General features: G+C 36.2%; 1 protein-coding gene across 1 annotated transcript; it reads right to left on the reverse strand.

The window, feature by feature from the left end:
• Smp_127140 (cell wall protein Awa1p-like) lies at positions 1-27,060 on the reverse strand (the record flags this gene model as incomplete). The annotated part of the gene is made up of 12 exons (XM_018798471.1): positions 1-315; positions 3,011-3,750; positions 5,895-6,474; positions 9,163-9,297; positions 12,873-13,048; positions 13,667-14,260; positions 15,938-16,939; positions 19,510-19,798; positions 23,355-23,485; positions 23,632-23,760; positions 26,618-26,728; positions 27,018-27,060. 12 exons carry the CDS (start codon positions 27,058-27,060, stop codon positions 1-3), a joined length of 4,245 nt encoding a protein of 1,414 aa, XP_018653410.1.
• Positions 27,061-27,544: the final 484 nt, after the last annotated feature.

The raw sequence follows: 27,544 nt of genomic DNA on the forward strand, positions 1-27,544 counted from the left end.
TTAACTATCGGAGCTATGATTATTGACAGTCGTGACAACAGTGTTAGCAGGGGTACTAGTAGCAGTAGTAGTAGTTATTATTGGAAGAGGAAGTGAAGGACTGGCACAATTATTATTATTAGTTGTGGCATTTATTCCAATTAATAAATGATTTGATCCAGATAAATCACTGCTTGGTATATTATTATTATGGTTGGAATTAAAATCACATTTCATGATATTGCATGACGATAATTGTGAAATGGAATGAATAGTAGCCGATGAAGTTGACTGAGATCCATCGGCATTTAAACCTTTCAGGCGAGAAGCTAATGACTAGAGGTATAAAGAAAAATATCAATATATGTATTAAATACAGAGAATATAAGAACACAAAACTATATATATATATATATATATCGCGTTTAAGTAAAATTGGACTACGCCTAACCATTGAGTTCCAGATACGTGTTTCGTCTTGTTTGAGATATATCAGCAAGACGTACCTCCATTATAGTCTTGATAGTCGCACTGAGATAAATCAAAACTATATTATGATATTTCACACAGCTAGCTAAAACTTCAAACTACAGATAACCATTCAAGTAATCCATTGACGATATATGCAGTAGGTTGATCGATAATGATTAAATCCAAAGCTGATAACCAAAAAGAGCGGAGAAGTGCCACCACTTAAACGTATATATTAATATCAGAAGGGGCTTTTTGTGGAGATTTAGTATTTTCATAGTTGAAGGCATGAGCCAATAGAAGCTAGATCACCAAGGAAAACCTGGTGCCCCCAAATGCCCTGGTACGACCGAGAGTGGGGAGAGTTCGCTGTCCCTCGAAAATGCCCTCACATGACCACGCGAATATATAGCCTCTGCCAGGGAAGTCCTACTCATTGCCTTCTCGTGGTGGGGGTGTTGTTTACGAAAGTGAGAGGACGAAAAGCGAATGTCCGGTGCTTTAACCGGGTTGGTGGATGTGGAGGATCCACCTAGGGGAGTTGGAAATCCCTGATTCCAAACCAATGGTGCACATGGGCTCCAGGACCCCGATGGAACGAATGGCGTATGAACCTACTGTTGGTCACCGGCTACCATGGGACTGCATCTCCTCACGATACTCCACTGCCTTGTGGATCAGACTTTTAGGTCAAAGGCTCGGGGTGTGGCCCCCTAAGAAAACCACCTGCTTCAATCTGGGCACCTGGGCAGTATCTCAGCCCTCACACGAATCAAATGAGATTTGTGAGGCGCATATTTATCTGGTGCTTCCTTGTATCAATATTTATGTGTTTAAATAATAATAATAAAGGAAAACCTGGGACATTTATTTAAGAGAAGATCAGTCAACTACCACGTAGGTCAGGCACATATATGATCGGGCCACGCTGCCATGAATATCCACTGGAAAAGATAGAGCACTTAACTGGTAGACCAGTAAGCCGGCATGCGTAAAGAAGAGGAGTCATGCAGTAGGACGAACCGAGCCGTCCCAGGGTGCTCCAGGTATTCCTTGGTAGTCTAGCTTCAATCGACTCATGCTTTCAACTATGCAAATACTAAATGTCCACAAAAACCCCTTCTGATGGTGATATAGTTGTAGATTACCTACAGAATGTTGGACCATTGATTAAGAGCATATGATACAGGTGTGATCAATAAATGATATGCTGAAAAGCCACAGAGTTCGGAGATGTGATTATTTGGTACGTATTAAAGTAGTGTTACATTTACGACAATATAATCTGGATGGAATCATTTCGAATCTCTACAACGTTTGTAAATTAATGCGTTTACGCAATATCTATTTCATTCACAGAAGCTGCATTATTCTCATTGGTTGGTCTTAAGGTCGCTATTACAATCATTCAAGAGCATAAACACAGCTGAGTTCTAGTGTGAGAAACAAACTAAAAATATTAACACAATAACCACAACTAAACTTGTAAAGTAACAGTATTGTATAATACGATGTGGGAAGGAATTTTTAACCATATCCTTGCAAAATGAAAATAACATCCCACAATTATTATTCGAATATATTAAAACTCGAAATGAATAAAAAAACAATCGAAATACAGTAATGATAAGTCGGTTGCAAGAGTAGTCAAATCTTATTACAAAGGCTAAAATCTCTTCAGAAAAGGTAACCACTCGCACACTTTTTATCAGTTCGATTTTCCGCACGACCTTTGACCTCTGGTTGGTTGTCATGTTTTTTGCAGTTCGCTAAATTGCTATATGCTTGAAGGTCATACTTTCTGTTACCATAACAACGATGTTTGTACCAGTTCCGCTTGAATTGCTTGTCATACCATAAATATCAAGTCACCTGCAATTCCGTCTTCTTCTTATATCAGCTGCCGAGGTTTGATTTGTTGAGTATAATTGGCTGTTTTCAGTTCCGAAAAAAACCGATCCTATTAGAGTAGTTCAATCATTTTCGTTCTTAGATCCATAACGTCATAGGCCATACTGAACCCCAATAACGAGACAACAATTGACAACAGGAATGGCTGTTAAAAGTATTGCTGATAAGCTTGGAACAACAGCTCAAGCTGATTGACTTAATTACGCCCGTTACACCTCGTGGAGGAGCTTGTGCAGCCCACCAACACTATTCCTCCAACTCTGTCCTGGGCAATCCTTTCCAGTTGTTATTCATGGCAGCTTGGGCCGATGCATATATGTGCCTGGACCTACGTTGTAGCTGACTGACTCTCTCTTATATAAACTATCCATTTATAAAAGCTGTTCTCTGATTGATTTTACAAACAAGCTGGAAATTCACTGCGGTTATTTTAAGGTTATCTCTTAACTACATCTACTACCATGGATCAACTTACTAACCTCAGGGAATCATCTTCGCCCTCCTAAAACACACAAACTCGATGTCAACATATCAAACAATGAAAGCATTTTGAAATAATAAGAATGTACATAGACGTATGTGTACATTTCGTAAAACTGTTCAACATGCAATCTATAGACCACATAATTTTTATAACAAATCAAATTACCTGAATCTCTTGCAAATGAAGAAGTGCTTCAGTTGGTGTAATTAATTTAATCGACCCATAACAACCAGTAGTCTGTTGTTGTCCGTTATTATTAGTATTACTATTACCACCTTCTAAAGTGTCATGAACAATAGACACATGTGTAGGACTATTTAATCCTAGTAGAACCCAACGAGCTGACATATTCGGATGAATTTCAAAATCGATATCATTATTATTACCATTACTATTAATAGAAGCGGTATTAGAAGAATTTCTATCACTGGATTCTCCAGATCGAAGGATATGATTGTTTAATGCTGATGACACAGTCATTTTTAACATCCCAACTGATATATGTGGTGGAATGTTATGTGCTAGAAGCCATGATTTACTCGATATAGAAACAGGAATTATTGGATGATAATCTAATCCACTGTTGTGTAATTCATCAATTTCATTAACACCAGCACTAAACGATTGTCGTCTTGTATCATTTATTGAATTAGTCACATCATTCATCATATCTGACCATCTAGGATCACCAAGTGATGAAAGTTGAGATGATATAAACGGCGGTGGTAGTCTACTACTACTGTTGCCGCTGACGCCACCAACGACTCCGCCATTGCCACCACCACTACTACCACCAGACGGTGTCCAACGCCTGTCAGTTGCTAATGAATTACGATTAGTTGGGAAATTCTCGTGTAGTTGTGGACTAGAACCTGACCAAGGACTAGATTCCCATAATAAAGAATCTTTAAAAAGGAAAACAAAGAGAGAAAATACACTAGTGTTTATTAAACTCGAGGGGGGGGGGACATGAAAAATATATACATAACCAACCAAACAAATAAGCAAATAGAAAGATCATTTCTATGAATAGAGAAGGAACATCAAAAACTGTAACACTAATGGTAATACATAAAATTAATGCACCAATTTAACAACAGCACAATATTAAGGTAAATTTGTTCACTGACTTATACAATGAAATCACCTTAGTTAGACAACCATTGGAAACGAGAGATTAATCTAAATCTATTTAGCAATATTTATGCAACACCTTCGCAGTTATGAACATTACAATCATATCGAGGGTTCCATATAAGATCTGTGGAGTTCAACTATGAAGGGTTTGAGGTGCTTAGATGCCTATAGCATGAGAGGAAGTTTGCGCAAAAATGTGAATTTCCTCGAACCAGAAATGCAAACCATCAGATATTAATTTAGTGACCTAAAGATTAAGAGCTCTCTCTGAGACATGAATGTCCTAAGTTTGATTACCTACGGGGTCAAAAGTAGGCATTCATTAGAAGTTATACAGCTGGACGAAACAGCTCTTTGTTTCCCAATGGGTCCCAAACTAAGGTCTGTTCGTCAGATATTATCACAAACTAACAGGAACCTCATTCAATATTTGCATCAATTAAATGATTGAAAGTTAAGCGTTAGATGTAGCAATTTGAAAATAACAACAGCTGATAAAAGAATTGTGCAAAACAAATGCCAATAAATATATTTGTCAAAACATCATGGATAACAATTTGTACAAGAATAAAACAACAGACTTTCAGTCATTAAATGATCACATATTTAGATAGTGTTTAACCAATTTCACTTCACAAAGCTAAATGGTTGTGGTGTACCAGCCATGAGGTTGACCCGGCATTATTGGGAAATCCTATAGGCTTTACTGGCAGGAAGACTGTCATATTTTGAAGCACAGAAAACCGCTATGCGAATATGTTTTCACGGGGAAATCGAAAACCCTCGGGTCTTAGTGAATGGGTGTCATGAACACAAGGGACTAGTATACGTTATATGCACGTCGGTAACATAGGTTTTCACTTACAGTCCGTAAGTCATCTACGACGTAGGACCAGGCACATATATGCATCGGTCTAAGTTGCCACACCTCATTAACACACCGAATTCATAGAAGCAGGGAGAAAGAATTAGTTCGTAGAAAGAAAGGTATAAAATAGTCTTAATCTCACGACTTAAGGGAAGACAGAGAGTGTATACACCTACGTCATTGTGATCGATTCTGAGCTGTCACCCGAAATCTTCAACTATTGGTCACAATAGTCGCGTGGACCCCAACGAAGCAGTTTGCATCTACTAACATTGCTCAGACCAGAAGTTAGTGACTTCAATGACTCATGCCACGTTTTGGTTTTACCGCCCTTACTTTCTTCCATTCGTCTCCAACACTAGTAGTCAGCATTGCGCGACGTGATAGTCAGTGGTAAGGTATGCGTAGTACGTGGCCCAAGCAACTCAGTCAATGTACATTCACAACATTAACTGATTTTCCATCATTACCCAATACCCTGAGTCTAACGTCACTATTACTTACCTGGTGATCTTAGCAGATGTGGGCAATATTTCTTAGACATCCCGACCGTCGATGCTACCTTAACGTGGTAGTCGGGCTTGCATATCGTGATGAACCAATCGAGCTATACTGACTAGAACCATTCAACAACGTGGGCAATCGGGAGGTGATAATAGCCCTCATACTTCTTACAGCACTCAAGACCACTGAATATACTATAAGTATACATGTTAACAAATCATTTAATAAAGGTGCTTCAAAACTCAGTCATGAATGTAAGTGAATTTCATCATTTCAACATTTGTTAACCATTCAACAAGAATATCTTTGACGAAAGAAAAACAAACACTAAAAATACGTGTCCACCGACTATTTGTATTACGATACCACTATGGGATTTGAATCAACAACTGCATCTCTGTGCTAATGTGGTATGACAACTCGAACTGATGTACGTACGTACGAAGTTCTACGTTGTAACTGACTGACTGACCGACAATTAAGAAAAGTTATTTAAGATAAAACAATTATTACTAATACAAAAATATTGATTTAACTTACTCATATTAAAATTTGATTGATCCGGTAGAAAATCAATACTTTCCGAACCATTACTATTATTACCGACTACAGAAATATTTAACGGTTGATTTGTTTTGTTACAACCACTAATCATATTACCACTTTGTGTTGAAATAGCACACCATGATGATGGTAATGCAGAGGTGGATGATGATAATGATGAACTATTACTGCTAGTCAATAAATTAAATCCACTACAATTGACTGGATTAGTTGTTCCTGTTAAACAATTAGGAATTATATGTTGTACATTAGTAACAGATTGACCAGTAGCACCACCGCCATGAATCATACCACTACTAGCTAATAACGATGATGGTGTAACAGTGGTTATATTAGTAGTGTTTAAATTTTGAGATGGATTAGATAAATTCGATGAGGACATAGTTATCTGTCGTAGCATGCCAGCTTGACTACGTACATGTTTTAATTGAGCCTGTTGAGCATCGATTTGTTGACCAACTTGAAATGCTTGTAACTGTAATTCATGTATAACAGGATTTGTAGCAAATGGAACATTGGTTGCTGAACGTATATGTGAGAGTTTTTGGTTTAAATCCTGTTTTAAAAAAAATCAGATAGTCATTTATGAGTTTGTCTTTATTCCAGAAGTATTGAAAAAAACGATGTCATCGTGTGTCAATCCTTCTTAAGCAACGTAGATTCCGGCATATATGTGCATCGGTCCAAGTTTATATATTATATCAGTGCAATGAAATGAGATTATCAAGATAAATATCAAAATAATAAACATGGTAATTGGAGTCATTTTCACCGATTTTTAATGACGTCAGCCAACTCCGCTAACGACTAGTTATTATCATAGCGCCAACCCCTGTACCTGACAAAATAAACCAGGTCAGCAGTCAATCAGTTCATAGACAGATTTCTCCTTTCTTCTAGCTTACTCTCACATGGAAAAACATAGCTTACCACCGTAGATGGTGAGTGGGGACAAGTAAAACATGTCTTAACCACCTCAGTCATGAAGATTCACTAACTCATTAGCCGGTTTCCCATCTGCACCTAGTACTCTGCATCTAACCTGAGTATTGTTTACCGGATGGTTCGAATACACGAGACCAACGCTTTGAAGTTTTTAATCATGATTAAAGCAATAATAATAAAAACTAAGGAATGAATTAAAGTTAACCAAAATGACATTGTACAAACAAGGTAATCATAAATGATACAAGTCTAAACTAAAAAAGAAAGTTATCAAATCACAGCAGATGAAATTAAGAAATATACAGTTTGCAACTAATCTAAGCTTGGAGGAAAATGGGGGGTAAGTGTATCTATGCCAGTGCGTGCGCATGCGTAATTGCTCTGGTCTTCAAAAGTACAGGTCATCTATGCAAGACTAGACACGAATTTTAGATCGGCCTACACGAACACACTCTATATCAGTATTATGAGAGCAAACAGACGACGAAAAAATATGGAAATCAACAGAAATCTAAACATGTACAACATAGTTCTAACAATGAATATGAACGAAATTGAATATATGAGTAGTACGTCATCACAAAACAAGCACACCAAACCTAAAAAAAGAAAGTATAAAGAGTAAATGCAACTAACTACATTCAATTGTAACCTATTTTAGACTATTTCATCAGCAGATTACCCTTATTCAATAAATTTAAAATTGAAAGTGTAAATCTACGTATGCAGTTCATTCCAACAGTTAGTGATATTACAGGTATCAATACCGAGGTTGGACTTGGTAGTTTTCAATAAATTGAACATTGGGTAGAGAGTTAACAACAATAAAAAAATTTGTGTTATATCGTAACGAGTATAAAAATTGCATTTTCCGACGTTCCGTGACTTAATGTCAGCCATTTCTTAAGAGTACTATCATACTATTTCAACTTGTATTAATTCAATCCGGTTATATAGTTACTCTGAAGAAGTAGCCGACATGAAGTCGGGAAATGACAGAAATACATTTTTCCACTCATTCGGACATAACAAATATATATTTATTATTAGTTAGTGATATTTATAGACTGATATTATATCTTTATTCAGTGACACCTAGTTTTTTTTCGAACGAATGATAACCGAGACAGCATTGTGTCCAGGTAAGTATAACAAGTAGACAATCGTAATAGAGATTCTAATCACTTTAAGCCGAATAGTTTATTCGCTTTTGAGTTTGTTTTCTTAATATTTAAAGTATAAATATACCAACCGGTCCACCAGGGTGTTTGGTACCTGAGTGGTTGCGCCACAGGATTGGGCCGTGCTGTTCCGATTGTAGCGTTGAAGCCTTTATAGTGTCTGGTTCTCCTATAAGGCGGGATTGAGCTGTACTGCTTGGGTTAAGCCTGGGTAGTGTCTGGATCTCCTGTTAAACAGGATTGAGCTGTACTGTTTGGGTTGCCGTGTGAAAGTGTGGATGGTGTCTTGTTCTCGTGAAAACCAATGAAAGATTACCCTGGCTCATAAGGGTATATTATATACCAGCCGGTTGTTTAAACCGATGTAATTAGAGATGGATTCAAGTTTTTGACCTAGTATTAGTAGTATTAGTAGCAGTCAAAAATCGAATGATTTGACAGTTGGAATATCGTTGCAAGATCCAGTCTGCAAATATACTTTTATATGTGAACATACTTCATAAAAGTTACAAATAAATTCAAGTGACCTGAAGTAGTAAGTAATCAAATTTTATGAAATTTTCTCAATTAAAATATTTATAAATTAAGTAAATTAAATAAGGAATCATCAGTCAGCTACAACGTAGGACCAGGTACACACATATGCATCGGTTCAAGTTGCCATACCTCACTCATTAGCACAATAAGATGAACACCGGATTCATAGAAGTAGTTAATTTAGTGGTGGTAATATGTATAAAAGATAGGTTGTATATAAGGATATAGTACAGGAAGAAAGACAGATATGAAGCAATTTTAATCTCAAAGTTTAAGTGAAGATAAAGAGATACCTCTAACAGCACTCAAGATTACTGTATTCATAATCAAATAAGGAATTTTGATGTAGGTTTGTTCTCTGAGCTGGAGCTTTCATTGTTCTACTGAACGACATCATCAGCATGAAAGCTCCACGAACAAAACCATCCAACTCAGAGAACAAACCTACATCAAAATCACCCACCTGAACTACAAATCTTCTCTACTAACTCAAATAAGGAATACAAAAGATAGATGAAATTTTGTAATGAACACATTAAATAAACTGTAGTTTATGTATGATCATCTAATTTATAACTTACTTGATGTTTTGAATGTAATTGTACAATAGTTTGAAGTATTTGTGTTTCACGTTGTTGTAATAATTGTAATGATAATTCTAAATTTTCTGTAGGTTGATTACTATTACTACTGACTGGTATATTGGATTTCATCATCTATGTATATAGGTAAAAAAAAATGAATACATAGATAACCCGTAAAAAATGTTAAACTGACTTTTAAACAATAATACGTTTCTACAATTGATTCAAATTGATTTATATTAGATAAAACGATGATATCTGAGCAGATCAAATACGTAGTTCAATAATCGTTTTATTCTCTTACTGACTATGTTATAAATTCGTGTACTTAGCTTTGAGTTACACATTGTTAAGTATGAGACCTAGTCACTCAGTCAGTCACAACGTAGAACTTCATACGTACATACATCAGTTTGAGTTGCCATACCACATTAACACAAAGATGCAGTCGTCGATTCAAATCCCATAGTAGTAGAATTAGTAAGAGTATAAACAGTAGTCCGAAAGATCAGTGTTTGAAGATGTTATTCAAGGAGTACAACCCAGTGAAATAAATTTGGAAAGAGAAGAAAGATCGAGACATGAAGAATTCAGAAGATTAGAATTTAGGAGAACACAAAGAGTAGATGTACCTTCGCCATTGTAAACGATTTTGAGTAATGTCATTCAAGGTTACTAACCATCACTTTCATCATCTCAATCATTTCGCCGATCTCAACCAGGTAGTCTACACCTATCAACATGGCTCAGTCCAATTGTCAATGATATTATTCGGTTGCACAAATTCAAACAGATGAAAAGACGCTAGAAGCAGAACTATATAATGAATGAGAATCGAACGTCTAAACTACTGAGTCACAGTACAACTGAATAATCAATAAATAATGATGTGATGTAATTATTGTATGCAGGTATTTATATTTGACTTAAAGTTACAATTCATTCAACTTGAAATGCATTGAATTTATCCGTTTTTGATATGTTTACTGAATTTTGATCAATCATAGTTAGAATATGTGCAGCCTACGACGATTGCCTAGATATAGCCATTACAAAACAAGTTTACACGAAACAGCTTAAATATGGTTAGCGATGAAATTTATGACGCGCGTTATAGCCTCTGCCGGGGAAGTCCAATTCACTGCCTTCTCGCAACACGGGTGTTATTTACGAAATTGAGAGGACAAAAAGCGAATGTACGGCGCTTTAACCCGGTTGGTGGACACGGAGGGTCCGCCTAGAGGAGTTGGAAAACCCTGATTTCAAACCAGGTGTGTACATGGGCTCCAGTATCCTGATGGAACAAATGACGTATGAATCAATCGTTGGTCACTGGCTACCATGGGATCGCATCTCCTCACGATGCTCCACCGCCTTGTAGACCAGATCTGTAGGTCAAAGGCTCCGGGTGTGGCCCCCTAAGAAAACCAACTGTTTGGGTTTGGGCACTCGGGTAGTATCACAGCCCTAACACAAATTAAATGAGGTTTGTGTGGCGCATATATATCTGGTGCCCCTTTGTACCAATATTTGTGTTTAAATAAATAAATAAATAAAAGATATAGCGATTACTAAACAAGTTTACATGAAACAGCTTAAATATGGTTAACGATAGAACCTATGACGCGCCTTAAGTCCAATTCAAAACTGGTCATCTGGATGTACTAGAACTCCAGAGTTGACGCCCATTTCTGGACTTCAACTAAGTGCCTTTCGTTTCAAACGTCATCGTGTTATTCATTTCAGAGAACATGAAATCAAAACAAATAGTATTTTCCATTGTGATTGAAAACTATTCGTCTATAATGTAAATTTTGAGGAATAAAATATTTGAAAAATTAGTTAGATTTTGAGATTTAGTTCTGAGTCAATGACAGGAATAGTAGTAGATGGAGACAATTTGTAGCTTAGGAGTAGAATGTAGTTAGAAGTATGGCATTCTCTGAACAGAACGATTTAGTTGTGGAGCTTTCCTCGTTATCTTCAACAATAACGTCAAAGCATCCATCAAGTAGAAATAAGTCTTCCTCTAAAAAAAAAAAAACTTCGTAAGTGATTATTCAGACAATTGTAATAATGTTGTTTGTAATCGCTTGGTTACCTTAGTATCTTTTTGTTGGGGATGTCAAATCCCCAGAACTTACTTGGTAAATGGCTTAGTTTTGTAATTTTATTTTGAAAAATTTGAATTTAGCTGTTTTCGCGCCAAACGCGCTCTTTTTACCTTCACGTCATATTTCCCACTTGTAAACTATCTTAGACGCTATTGGTCCATTGTTTCTTTGTGTGTGCTATTTACTAATGATGCTCAAGGACAAATTGTTGCTGTATAAATGTGCTTGACTTTTTCCCTTATTCGATTGCTAGTACTCGGCTGCTTACGGAATACATATATATTCCCCTACTTGCCTTGGACTTCTTCATCTAGTTAGCGGGGCCTGGGACAACAGATTAGAATAGCTTATCGTGTCATTGTGTCATTAGCTTTCGTTCGTTACCACGGAATCGATTTAGTATCCAGCATATCACTTTTTTTCGATTATTTTGTTTAATTGATCTATTATCAGGTGATCAATTAACCTTTGTTATATAGATTGATAAAATCAGATCTAAGTGTAAGTCAAAACAATGTTCACTCTGTTCACCATGGATAAAATTTATTTTATTGGTAGTATTGGATTTATAGTTTTACACCATTAGATTATTCGATTTACATAAAAATGGAATGAAGTGATTGTATAGTCATTTGAGTGTTAATGGTTTCAAAAGGACTCTGACCTTTTGTAATGGTTTTGAAAATGTTTTTCATACATGGTAGAACAATCTGATTTATAGGTATGATTTAACAGTAGGTCATAAGTAAAGCCCCCGAATGCCCTGGTACAATCGAGAGTGGGGAGAGTTCGCTCTCCCTCTCCCAATGCTTTCGCATGGCCACGCGTATATAGCCTCTGCCACACAAGTCCTAGTCACTGCCTTCTCGTGGCCGGGGAGTTGTTTACAAAATTGAGAGGACGAAAAGCGAATGCCTGGGGCTTTAACCGGGTTGGTGGATACGGAAAGTCCATCTAGGGGAGTTGGAAAATCCTGATTCCAAATGAATGGTGCACATAGGCTCCAGTATCCTGGGTGAACAAATGGCGTTTAAACCTGTTGTTTGTCACCGGTTACCATGAGACTGCATCTCCTGACGATGCTCCACCGCCTTGTAGACCAGATCTGTAGGTCAAAGGCTCCGGGTGTGGCCCCCCTAAGAAAACCACCTGCTTTGGGTTGGGTACCCGGACAGTATTACAGCCTTCACACAAATCAAATGAGATTTGTGTGGCGCATATATATCTGGTGCTTCCTTGTACCAATATTTATGTGTTTAAATAAAAAAAATAAAAAAATGAGGTGCTGATTGATCAGACGGTTGTTTCCTTTAAGAAATTCCATGGAGTGAAGATAAATATCTTCGACTTTATGTGAAGAAAGAGGGGAATCATCAAAAGGCTAAAATCTAGTTGGAGGCGCTGATTATCTTATCGTCTAAAAGAACAATCATAAATTCGCAATTAAATTATTTAGTTTAGTGAATGTGATACCACCACCAGAAAAGAATCTTTATTTCTGATGAAAATATAACAATAACAACTGTGAAGAAGTACTAAAACAAGGTAAATAAAATGTACATGTAAGATAAATAAAGAGAGAAACCTTATTACCTCATTTCCCCGCATTGCATTCATAGAACGATTGGGATTTATACTTTGTCCAGGAAGATCTGATTGTTGTCTAACATCATTTGGATTAAGTGTAGGCAACAAATTGGAAGTGATTGGTCTCAAAGCATTGATTAATTCATCAATACCTGGATGGCCTGATCGATCACGTAAGTCAACTAAAAGAAGGTATAATTGATAAGCAATGGAAGTTATCTCTTTGCTTATAATGTATAAAAAGTATAGCATGCAAAGATGAATTACACAAATGAATTGATGATATTGTGAAGAAATAAAAGAGAGAAGCGGTATATAATTGATAAATAAATAAATAGATAAGGATAGTAATCAATATGTGATAAAGTTCAGTCAGAAATACAACCAAGAAAGACGCTTCTCAGTTAATGTCTCTCACTTTCATAAAAGTGGAGACGAAAATCATTGGGAGAGTACCACTGGGTTCTATTCTGAGAGATGTCTGATGACGTGCCAACTCACTGGAGTTACACAAACTCTATAACCACAAATAAGAAGTTGTAATACACAAACAGTTGTTACTTCCATACAGATATCTTTAATATCGTGGCGTCAAGTCATAAACTAACTATATTTGTATGAAACAAGGGACTCATATTAGAAAGAGTTGTTCTATTTTGTCATAAAGCTTTGTAGTCGTTCCTGATGATCTCAAACATACGAGTGAAATTTTTGATAACTTTAATTCTAGTAAAAGGGTATAATAACTGAGTACAGATACAACCATGACTATGAACTAATTAATCTGAAATACAACTTACTCAATGCTCGTTCCACATTTGTATTTGTATCAGCGAATATAGGTTGTATTTCATCTTCAGTAAAACCGAAGTTAAAAAGTTGCCGCATCACATGGGCACGAATCATACTCTGTTGTTGTAGTTGATGTGAATGTTGTTGTGGACTCATAAACATACGTTGCGACATAGGTGTTGACGAAAAACCGGGAGTTATGGGTGGATAGAAGGCACTCTGAGGTGTTCTAAATGACTGGTTTACACCCCGAGCAGGAGTTAATGACGAAGGAAACTCTGAGGTACCAATCTGTTGAGAAACTCGAGGAGCTATACTTTGAGTAGGCTGATTGAAAAATCCTCCAGCACTACTACTATCCATCCCAGAAGCATTAGTTGACCAAGGTCCTGGAACAGTGCCTGGGCGTCGTTGGTCTGTATGTGGCCATATGCCTTGAATATGTGTAGTTGTTGCACCAGGAGGCCATCTCATACCAGCAGAAGTCATATTAGGCAAAACATGAGGTGTTGGATGTTGTTGCTTACCAGGTAAACGATTCATATTTTGTCCGGGCCATCGAGACTTATTACCAAAATTAATCCCAGGAACAGAAGGATCAACTATAAATCCAATAAAATTCAAAGTTAAATGATGAGTTATATCAATGTGTTGACAGAAATGAAATGCAAAACACAGAATATCAACTTATATTGTATGGAAAATAAATCAAAAGGAATTGCTTTACAATGTCACATTAAGAACCGAAGAATTATTGAAACAATAAGGCTGCAATTTTATAAATTGTTCAAATATCACCTATAGACTTCGGCAAAAGTTGTCTTAGACAAAAATTAATAGTTATGTAATATGCAATTAGAGTTTATTCACGACACATCAACTATTACATTAGTTTTGAGAGTCTAAGTATACCAACCATATGTCAGTCAGTCACAACGTACAACTTCGTACGTACATACATTAGTTCGAGTTGCCATACCACATTAACACAAAGATGAAGTTGTCGATTCAAATCCCATAGTAGTAGAATTAGTAAGAGTATAAACAGTAGTCCGAAAGATCAGTGTTTGAAGATGTTATTCAAGGAGTACAACCCAGTGAAATAAATTTGGAAAGAGAAGAAAGATCGAGGCATGAAGAATTCAGAAGATTAGAACTTGGGAGAACGCAAAGAGTGGATGCACCTTCGCCATTGTAAACGATTTTGAGCCATGTCATTCAAGGTCTCTAACCATCGATTGCTATACCAACCATAGTAACTGTTGTGTCGGTCAACAGTGAAATGACATTAAACTGTTAGTTAAGTATTCAATTGTAAATACAGAGATGTTAAAAAGTAAATGATAAAATAAAAACACAAAATTCAGCTAACGGATCTCTTTTCAACGAATTTATTATCCTACCGATCCACAGGTTTATTTCAAGGTTGTTTTTATACAATTCGTTCATATTTATCTAGATTTCTTCGTAACCAACTCCTTAAAACAGCAAAAGTTTTTACCATCTATGAGCTGAAGTCAGAACTGTGTGTACAAAAGAAGTACGTCCTAACGTTACTTTGGCCTTATTCTATTATTACATTTCGTAATTGAGAATATCCCCCTCTCCCTTTACTTATGTCTCATATTCTCATGATTTTATTTGTAATTGTTGTAGAGATCGCTTCATTTAATTTTACACCTTTATTACCTTTAATTACTGTAACAAAAACATTTTAATAGCTGAATTCATTAGTCGATCTAAGCTAGACCACCACTGAAAACCTGGAAGCCTTGAACGACTGGTTCGTCATAGTATTAGACTCCTAAGTAGTGCGCATCCACGGTCCCGTATATGGGACTCAAACAGAATCTTCGGTTTCGCGCGCGAACGCTTAACCTGTAGATAACTGAGTCAGCATTCAACGGTGTTAGATAGACTCATGAATTCAACTATTGAAATTACTACAATCTTCACAATCACCCATTCTAATAAAACATTTTAATCATCTTACTACATTCATATTATAATCCGTTCCTAACTTATTTTACAAGGCGCTCTCTATTTGCACACACACACACACAATCTTATTGCATCATTATGTTTATTCCTTGATTATGTCATCACGGAATTAAATTCTAAGGAATTTTAAAAGTGTTTCAATACTATTTCTATTCTATTTTTATTTATTTCTATGAAAGAAAATGGAAGATTTGATATTCTATATTGATATTGATTATTGAAAATAGAAATTATCAAACTAAATCTACAAATAGCTAAACATGAAAAATTTGACAAACCTGGCTGTGTTCCCGAGGTATAGGGCCAAGAAACTCCTGAACCAAGATTCACCGGATTAGCTATTGGAAAATTTCTAGATGAACCACCACCACTACCACCACCAGTTCCGACCATATTGCTATTAACAGGTCCTATTGGATGATTTCCACCGAAAATCGGTCTTGTATTCAAATTCATAACACTCGAATTTGAAGGTGGTTGTCCTAAAGGAAATATAGTCCCTGGGACTGCACGATTGATTCCACGAAAACTTTCAGTACTTGGTGGCAGTTGACCTTGTTGAGGTCGAGATCTAATAGTAGGATGTGAAGTTTGGTTAGAAGTGAAGTTAGGGGGATTGATAAGATGTGATAAAAATGGAGCCTGAGATGTTTGTGTTGAATTACCACTATTTTGATGCCATCGGGCAGTTCTCTCACCAAGACTTTCGTAATGCGACTCCCAAATCCCAGTACCGTTTGGAGGTTCACTTGGCCAAACATTTGATTCCAGATCTCTGCTAAATGAAGAAGCTGTGGAGCTAAGACGCCTGGAATGTAAAGATGACTGAGAACCTGTCGGTTGGATAGTTGATACTCCACTAGGTTGATTATGACCTGAAATTCGTGATGAAGCAGAAGTCTCACTCACAGGTGGAGATCCTGTAATTGGTCCAGAGGAATGTATTGACAAGCAGTCACCATTTGCTTCAGAACAATTCCATGGTGTGCTTTGATCAACTGGATGAATACCCCATGGTTCAGTTGTATTAACCGCAGTGCGAATAGCTTCCTCGGCATCACATGTTGAAGAGTCAATATCAGAACTAGATTTTTTTAAACTAGTTTGTCCAATATCAAATTCTGATAACTTGTTACTACCTCGTGTATTATTGTTTATGTTAGAAGAGAGTGATTGATTTTCAATAAAATCAGAAGGATTGCCGAATCCACTGACGGAATTATTACTATTATTATTAATGTTAATACTTGATAAAGGAAAAGCCAATCCAGATCGATCGTCTGAATCACGGGGAAAAAAGAAAACAAATGGATTTTATCGAAATATATGAGATCTCTTATAAATGGTAAAATAGCAAACATGAGATTACTTTGGATATAGATTTCCACTCCATAAAACATACAAATTTTTATTTTATTTAAACACATAAATGTTGGTACAAAGGGGCACCAGATATATATGCGCCTCACAAATCTCATTCGATTTGCGTGAGGGCTGTGATACTGCCCGGGTGCCCAAACTGAAGCAGGTGGTTTTCTTAGGGGCCCAAACCCGGAGCCTTTGACCTAAAGGTCTAACCCACAAGGCAGTGGAGCATCATGAGGAGATGCAGTCCCATGATAGCCAGTGACCAACATACAAACATACAAAACAATAAATGATATTTGATATCAGTGCGAAAAATAGACTAGAAGTAATGATGAACTTTTCACTAGATAAACGGAGGTGTATAATGCTCCAAAATAAATAAAAGATGCAAAATATGACTTAGCTACGCTACATAGGAGTATATGATAGGCTGTGAGGTAAACTAATATAAAATAAACTCATTTAAACGAAATCCGTGTCTAAATTTAGTGAGACACAGGATGAAGGATCGGTGAGATTTACATAAAATGATAGATAGAAACAAGTAGAGACATTACATCCATTAAGAGGTGGCTTAATGTTTAAAATGTTTAGCTTTTAACGGTTCCAGGTTAGAAATCCGTTTAACCAACTTCGGTTTGGGCAATTGGATAGTATCATAATCCTTCACATTGACTGTGATTTATGCCAAAGTACCTGATGAATGAGCTAGTTATGTAATTTATCCATCCACTGAAAGTAATTAGTATGTTTAAATTAGTCCAATCAGGTACACAACTATTATTATACTACAAAAACTCATTTAATACGTAAAGATTTATGCATCAGACTTTAAGCCATATTGTTTGTATGAGCACTAACGACACATACTGAGTCGTCTGAAACCAAAACACACAGATAAGAGTACTTCAATGCTGAATAAATTATGATCAATGCCTATACAACACAAGGTAATGATGGATATCCTATTGATTGGATATTATCTTAAATCAACTGGGCTTCCATAACCTTAAAATAGTATGTTTTGGATTATTACTACATTGAAAAAAAGTCAACCATGCATAAATTAAACCCAAAATAGTGATAAGATTCTCATCAAACTTTACATACTAGGACATACTACTTATTTCAATTTTAGTCATATGATAAATCATCTAATTAAACGCTTGATTCAGTTTCTTAAGCTCTTCTAGTAACCCCCAGGTTAAGTCTACACGACAAATTGAACACGGGAGAAAAGGCGCTAAATATGGAGAGAACGATTTAACCCAAAGTCAGTTTATATACATAAAATCTAGGGTATTTATAGCATTTAAGATGGTCTTGGGCTTCCGGAAAGTTCTGGAACCCTTCTAAACATAGTAGCAGGATAGGTAACCATCCAATCAGAAGTGTGGCACATGACTTTTCACTTTCTAGACGTTTCTGAGCGACTTCTCTTGAATGCTAATTGGATAAGATGTTTCCCAGCGTTTTCAGGATCCTTTTGGGCTTTTTTCGAGGAATTTTCTGGGCCTCCTCAACATCATAGTTTCTAGAATCTATTACTAACTATGAAGTATTGAATTAGTATCAAGGTATTAAGAAAATTATATTTGCATCAATATTAAGCTGCATAAACCAAAGACAAATATGAAGACATAAAAATCACTATTCTGTTAACAGTGATTTCACAATAAATATCATACTGCAGTGTATATAAGCAGTAAAAATGACGAAATCAATGTATTATATGCCCTTCGGTTTGAGCACCCGGGCAGTAGCATATCCATCACACATATCAATGATAGTTGCTACTGGCCACATTATAACTGTGTGGTGCATATGTATTCGGTGCCCCCTTGTACCAATGTTTATATGTTCAAGTAAATAAATAAATAATATGCGCTGAAATTTGTGATAAACTGTTAAGAATTCAAAATGACATAGGTAGATAATATTAACTAAGAAGTACACCTGTTGGCATCCTTGGTTGGATTTTGTAAATGATGTCAAAGGATGAGTCTGTATAGCTTGTATCCTACTACATATTGCATAATAAATGAAGTAATTAAAATGTGTTGTTCCTTATTAACCTACACTAGTGGATGAACCTAATTGCAACAAAGTGGGTTTGGCGAACAACCTATGAATCGAGCAGGAAAGCTTTAGTACAATCTACTATACTCACACTCTTGTATGCCACTCCATGGAAAATAAGTTGCCATAACTGACTATTTCAATGTACATATAACAGTTTACTTGTTCCCATGGAATTAGTCCATACAGATCATTGAAGCCACTTTTTGTTGCATTCGGAGACATACCGACAGGGATCAGCAATCGACAACATGTACCGTTTACTTCATCTATTCTACATCATGCAGTAATAACAAATCGAATTTTAATAATGAATTCAAACTCTTAGTAAAACGTCATAGTAACAGATGCACAATTCAAGATGTTTAATTTAAAAAAAAGTAGGACATACAAACACACATACCATTTAACAAATCTTGTTCATTATTCAATGTTGTCCAATGCTGCATATAACGACGAGAACGATCTGGATTCAATGTATCCGACGGTGTGTTTGCTAAGGTTACAACATTATTTAATTGTTGACCAGTAATTGCTCGAGGCGCAGTAATAGAACAATTATTATTTGGATTATCGAAAGACCATGGATTAAGAGCTTGTATATGATTATTACTGATAGGAAATGTATTAGGTGAACCTAATAGAGAGCTGACATTTGAAGTTGTTTGACCTGAAAAAGGTGTGGTTGCCCACTATGCAAAAAAATATGCGTTGAAATAAGTGAAGTACTTACTAAGTTAAGTAGGAAAAATTAGTGACTGGAAAATATATTTTCTGGAATACTGAAGAAGATCGCTCAGTCCTACCTTATGGGTGTAAAATTTAGCAAAAAAGAAAAGAAGTGCTATGTCTTCTACTTCAATCTAGTAATATTCTATTACCGAGTATTCCTTGGACACTACTCCATCCGACTGGTCTCCGAGTCGAATCACAATATGGGCAGGAACGTAATCATATTCTAAACAAAACAAGTCAACTAGGTTCATACAGTAAGAAAATATTAGTATATTTATAATTTTCACACTGGATGTCTCCAGTAATCCACTAGAGTTAACTGGTTGAACGTTGGGCAATCAGTATGCTGAAACGTAATGCTATCTGAATAAAGTTTTAACTGTATCTCTGTCCTGTTAACAAGGGGATATTCATAAGTTATTAGTACTAGAACACACATATCTCGGAAGAATCGCTTGTGTATTTTGGGACCACAAAGTGAGTAGTGCTAAGGTTAGGCATAGGATATAGCCCAAGCGCCACCTACCTTGACGAGTGGATGTCTAGTGAAGAAATAGGTTGGAAAAAGAAAGGAAAGCACGAACAAAATGTGACATCCATTCATGAAGTCATTCACAAGTGGATTAAGAAACTCCTGTTATTAGGTCCAAATGATTATCATAACTAGTGGTAGGAGAGTTTAGGTGATATAGAATGATTCGCAATGCCGCAGATGCATTTACACCTTGTTTTCCCTTAGAACATGAGCTTTGAAATCTTCCTATACTTTCTTTTCTCTTTTTTCTATGCCGTCTTTTCTACTATAACTATTACTGAAACGGTTGCTACTTATACTACTACACTAGGATTAGCCTTGACGACGCTATCTCGCTGTGCTAATATGTCGTTGTAACTTAAACCGAAACACATATGTGCCAGATTATATGTAAAATGAATATGACTGACTGGAAATCATGATAATCGAACCTCGATATCAGAGAAAAAGGAAAATATAAACTACAAATACTAACCATCTATGCAAACAATTCAAAAACTACATAAATGCAACGTATACCATAAAGTATATGATTATCATCGAAGCATCAGCTAAATGGTTAAGGTGTTAAACCTTCAGTTACTAAATCCAAAGTTCAACACAATCTCTATTAATGCCGGTCTGAACAACTAACTGGATAGCATTATTAGCCTGCATAGATTTGGAGTGTAATTTAAAGTCAAGTACAAGAACCTGTGCCTACTTAAGTGAGTTAGTAGTGAATATCATCAAATTGACTTTTTTTGCCTACATCAATCCTTAAGTAAGAACAATTAGCTCTCTTTGTTGTATATACTCAGTCAGTCAGTCACAACGTGGAACTTTGTACATACGTACATCAGTTCGAGTTCCCATACTACATTAACACAAAGATGCAGTCGTCGATTCAAATCCCATAGTGGTAGAAGTAGTAGGAGTATAATCAGAAATCCAAAAGATTAGGGTTTGAAGAAATTATTGAAGGAGTATAATACAATGAAATAAATTTGGAAAGAGAAAAAGATAAAGACATGAGGAATTCAGAAGATTAGAATTTGGGAGAACTCAAAGAGTGGATGTACCTTCGCCACTGCAAACGATTTTGAACCATGTCATTCAACGTCTCTAACCATCGGTTGCTATCATCATCTCGCGGATCTCAACCAGGTAGTCTACACCTAACAACGTGGCTCAGTCCAATTGTCAGTGACTTCATGAATTTGTGCCACGTTTTGGTCTGGCCGCCCTTAGCTTTCTTCCAACCTACTCCTGCACCATGGAACATTACACGTCAGGGCAGTCGGCGGTTGTGCATACGTAACACGTGTCCCAGCCATCTCAACTGATCAAGTTTCACTACTTCATCAATCGATTTGCCATCCTTACCTAGTACCCGTTTCCTAATAACTGCATTATTTGCTCGGTGGTCCCAGGACGTACGAGCAATGCTTCGAAGATACTTATGATCGAAAACTAGTAGCCTACGAATATCCTCTACTCTTATCGGCCATGTTTCACTGCCATAAAGTAGGACGGAACGAACTGCTACGCAGTAAACCCGTCCTTTTGTTGCTAGACGGATATCTCGCCTACGCCATAAATGACGCAAGTTGGCGAAAGCTAGGCGTGCCTTCTGTATCTGTGCTGAGATTTCGTCACATACCAGACCTTAAGGGCTGATGAGACTCCCAAGATAAGTGAAACGGTCGACAATCTGAACTACTTCATTCCCAATTATTAGTCCGGGTGTCGATACAACCCAATAACGAAGTAACATTTTGCATTTCGAGGGGGAGAATCGCATCCCGAACATGCGTGCATTGTTGCTTATAGTGGTCAGAAGACTCTTGTGTATATTTATTTGATGGCACATTAAATTGAAAAAAATATCACAACTTCAAAAAACAAGATGATGTTAAATCGGATTAGATTTCTTTTAAAACTTTCATTGAACCCAATGATTAGAAATGCACGCATTAATGTATTTATTTTTGAGTGACATTTTTTTAGATACGAAAAAATTGCAGCTTATCACGAACGGTAAGTCTCATAAGTGAAATTAAAATAATATTGATAGATTCAAAATTCGAAACTGGCATGAATATGTAAAGACTGCTAATCAATCTAAAACACGACGCAATGTCTTAATACTTTTACTACTTCTACCACTATGGGATTTGAATCGACAACTGCATCTCTGTGCTAATATGGTATAGCAAATTGAACTGATGTACGTATATACGAAGTTCTACGTTGTGACTGACTGACTGAATCTAAAAAACAAGAACTCCACAAGATGAAACACTTTACAAGACTAATAGTTTGCCAGTGAAAGTAAAACGAATGGCTTAAACAATAAAGCAACTGATAAAAATGTTTATATAGAATAAAAGGAATGCAGTTAACAGTGAAATAGAGGACGCGAGTTTCGTCCTATTTAGGACTCGTCAGTTGGATGTATCTGCATTCCAGCTTTGATGCTCACTAAATGCAGTTTTTATTAAACATGACTTTAAGTTACAATATACTCTAGTTGAAATTGACTGGATTATCCCGGTGTTGATTGAAATTTGGTCGATCTTGGTTGGTATATGTCCATCATACGGATTGCTTCGATATACACATTATAACACAAGTTTACATACAACAAGTGAACTAAGTAGCTATGGTGGATGATGCGTTGGTGTTTCCAGAGAAGGGTACTGGGTTCGAGTCCGGGAATAGATATCAACTCTGGGATGCAGGTACATCCAATTGGGAAGTCCTAAATAGTATGAAACATGAGTCCTAGATTCCACTGTTAATCACGTTCCATCTATTTCATCTGAGCTTGTGTCATAATAGCTATATCGAGGCGATCCCCACAGGATTAACATGTGCCAACCGAGATTGATCAAAGTTTTGACAAAACATCAACCACAACGCGATAATCGAAAAACTATAACAAATTAGAGAATAAGGATATTCATCCAATCGAATTAAATATACATCACTAATACCTGGCTATCAGTTGTTGATTCCTGAGGTAAAAATTCTCCACCTCCCTCACCACCGACAACAACAGCATTACGATCAGAAGTTCGGTTTGTGTCGAAAATTGAAGGAAGAGGCCACATCTGACCACCACCACCTGTAGTAAGAGTAGTATGGGAAGTTTTCGGATTATTACCATAAGATATCAAAGAGTGAATAATCTGACTTTTATCAATAATATCTAATTAACAGATATGGAAAAAAGAATAAATGATTACCCATTTTATAGATAAATTAGAATACCTTCAATTTGACCACGTCCTTGTATTAAATCTACGGCATCATTTCTAGTTGTAGACCATGGAATATTTGAGGGCGTTGAAAATGTTGGATAAGAACTAACAGTACCACCAGTGCCAATACCAGGTTTACCTAGAATGAGAATTAGATTTTTACACTGAATTAATGTTGTCAATGTTATAAAAAAACAGTTTCGTCATAAATAAATTAAAATAATCAATTAATTAATCAACTGATAGGTATGCTAATTGAACGGTTCTTACTACCTTCATAGCCGCTTTCTCTAATTACAAACTACATTTAGACTTCACCAATTCAGATAATAAGGAAATGTGAGAAAGAGCTTTACTCCAAGAGTAGTTATGTACATAAAACCCAAGGTATTTATAATTCTATGTGATCTTAGTCTTCTAGAAACAGACTAAACATAACAACGTTATAGGTAATGATCTGATCGAAAAGTGACACACAACCGTTTATTTTTCCAGATTTTTCTGAAAGGCTTCTGTTCAATACTGACTGGATGAAACGCTCTCAGGTGTTTTCTGAGACGTTGACGAGAAATATTTTCTATGTTAAGCTGCTATGTAGCCACTAATCTGTCTGACTCAGCATTGTGTGCATCATCTTGAGATACTCGGTTAGGTGGCTAGAGGCAGTAAGCAGAAAACCCTCGAATCCTCAAAGATTAGGCCTACCAATAAGGTCCTAATTGGTTGAGGAATGACTGATCTGCAAATTAATTACCTCCAATCGCCTACGAAGTTTTTTCATATCTATTTCGTGTTCAGATTCTGTACATAATCACGTTATTTTATTACACCGAAAAATCTATTCATCTGGTAATGGTCTCATCTTTGGCTTTCAGTCATTTGGAAACTTAAACCAATTGTGCGATATCGTGGACGGCCATCACTCGGATACATTATATTATTGTGATTCCTTGACCCAACAGAATTCTACTCATTGATTTAAACAATCGAAAAACTCTTCCCAATCATTGAAAACTTCCCCCCTCTTATAATAGTTCCGTTCTGGCCCTACAAGAGGCTAGTTGTGGTTTCGATAGCTCAGTCTCACACTGTGAAATGGAATCACACAGATCTAGATGCTACATAGTCCATTAGGCCCCTCAGAAATGCAGGTCTACCTTGATAATGGATGGAAACCAGCACAAAACCTAGTCCCGAGGTTTCACCTGAAACTGGTTCATTCTGTGCATATTTTTATTGTTGTAACAAGTGGATTCGGAGAAAATAACGTAGCACTTAGCCTAAGCATACTAACAGGAGATAAAGGCGATATAAGACGTAAAAAAAAGAAAATGGATGTAAAAACAAGATACAAATGTCATGGATACCTGACAATTTGAACTGACAGTTTCTACCAGATTCTATTCTACATTATGTCTATTCCTTGGAACCAATTGTTTATTTAGAAACAATTCTGATTCCGCATCTTCCCACCAAATATCTCCAAGACAAAAAAACTTATCTATTCTTAATTTATAATACGACTGTCCGTTTGGTGATTTACTAAACCTTATATAAGCTGATTTATTATTTTCATCGCAAAAAACAATACGTGCATGTATTATGCAAAAGGTACACGCCTAATTCAATTTACCTTTAATGTAGTTTATAAAGTTACAGTTCAATATTGTATTGTCTCCAAAATTCAGGGTTAGCTCAATTAGCTAATCAGTAATATATAGGAGAGAAAAGTGGCGTTAATTTATCAGGTCATATTGGAGGGGTAAAAAATGACTAAATGATTTACATTATGAAGTAGTAGATGTGTAGTATACAAAAGAGTACAGTAAACAGATGTATAATACCAACCACAAATGAAGTAGTATGTTTTAGAAAACAGATACCACAAGAATCCCACTTCAAGATGATAACATATGAATAGTACAAAAACGAGAAAATTAATGAAGTGGACAGAAAGATATCAGAATAAACAAGAAGGATATCAGTTCAGGCAAAAAGGGTAGATAGATGAAACGTAGAAAGGCTTTTTTAAGATTTAAGGAAAAAGAAAGGATGACGAAAATTTTATCATTGAAATCAGTTATCATCTGTACCATTTGAAGTACCCAAGCATTTAATAGCTAGTGTTAATTTTGACTAGGAAACTAGTGACTATTAACATTAAATGATTATGTTACGTCTTGATCTGAACGTCTTTGTCAACTAATTATTAAGTTTGTAAGGGGTAACGTATTGAACAGACCAGGGTATGTACATGTATAATGTATATCCTAAATACCTCAGTCAATGGAGATTTAGTGATCGAATTATTCTCCATCAAATACTTCATGATTAACTTTACCATTGTTTGTTGGTGCCAACACACACTGGAAATGCTTTGGATACACCAGTCGATAACAAGAAATGCCCTTGAAATACGACAGTATGGATATTTGACGCCTTAAAAATTCACAAGTTAGCAGTACAGCTTAAACATAGTAAGTAATACACATAAACACTAACAATTTTAGCTATCCTATGAGTTTACGAAGTTATGTAACTATATTAATACAATCCCTGTATTATACATACAGTTAAGTTAATCACGTTGTGCTAACTTGGTATGGCAACTTGGGCTAACGTATATTTGTGTCGGGTTCTACATTGATGATGACTGACTGATGCTCACTCGCAATAATAATTTCTATAGTTTAGTTAAGAACAGGAGTATCGAGTAGATTTTTACAGAGAAGCACGCCCAAAAAACCTATTACGTAGCAGAAAGTCTTAAATGTGAACATGAAACAACGATTATGCAATTATTAATTTACAACTTTTGTTAGTATGAATTCTAAGAGTTGAATACATGAACGCTAAATATGAGTAGCACCACCACCATTTTAAACAAATAAAACACTGAGACTGAAGCTTACATCAACTTTTGGATTGCAACTTAACGACAGATATGGAAATAATAGAATAGGATGGAACAAAACAACTACGAGATAGCTACTTACCGGGAGTTCTGTTCCATGGCGTATTATTACTGTTATTATTACTGATACCAGTGGTAGTATTCGTGACTTGAGACATCAGGTGAAAATTGACTGAGCCCAACAGAAAGGCATCTGCAATAAACAAGAATGAAAATAAATTAGAAACAGATTTCAGGCACAGATGGTCACAAATTAAGGCTGGTCAACTTGACTCACAATGAACCCATATGCTAAGGGTGACGTTTTTACGATCTAAATGAATGATTACTCAACACTTAAGAGTAATTAATAACAAGGGTAGTGTTAAACTTGACACAACAGTACTTAGGTTTGAATGGATTTACTTTAAAAAATTGCAGTGACAAACAGCTAAAAAAGTGGGGAAAACGTGTAATACTTTAAACCAGTACAGGAAACTTACATTCAGAAGATAAACGATGATAATCGTGTTTTCTAGACCTCATCAAGTACAGGTTTATGTACTCAAAATAAGGTCACGCTGTTTATGAAAATGCTAGTAATACCAAAAGGCCTTTTTTCTCTACTGTTCTAATATTGATATTTTATTTATTTACTCTAACACATATTGATACAAGGAAGCACCAAATATATGTGTTACACAATAACAATGAGGCTGGCTCCTATTTCGAACCAGGTCTGATAACGTCTCTAGCCAGTGTTGTACCATCTCCGGGACCCCAACCAGGGAGTTGTGAAGGTCCAACAAAAGCTAGTCGTGTACAGCTTTCATACCACGACACCATGTCATACCCTGACAACCTCTCCGCTTTTTCCAACTAGTTCCAGCGTCGACAAATAATGCACAACGCGGAATTCTCTGGGACGACACTTGTAGGACATGTCCAAGCCACCGAAGTCGATGTTTCAAGATAGTGACACTAATTGAATTATCGTCGCTGTGCTCGAACACACGATGTCAAACTTCCG

Source organism: Schistosoma mansoni, chromosome 6 (genome assembly GCF_000237925.1).
Source record: "Schistosoma mansoni strain Puerto Rico chromosome 6, complete genome".
NCBI lineage: Eukaryota > Metazoa > Platyhelminthes > Trematoda > Strigeidida > Schistosomatidae > Schistosoma > Schistosoma mansoni.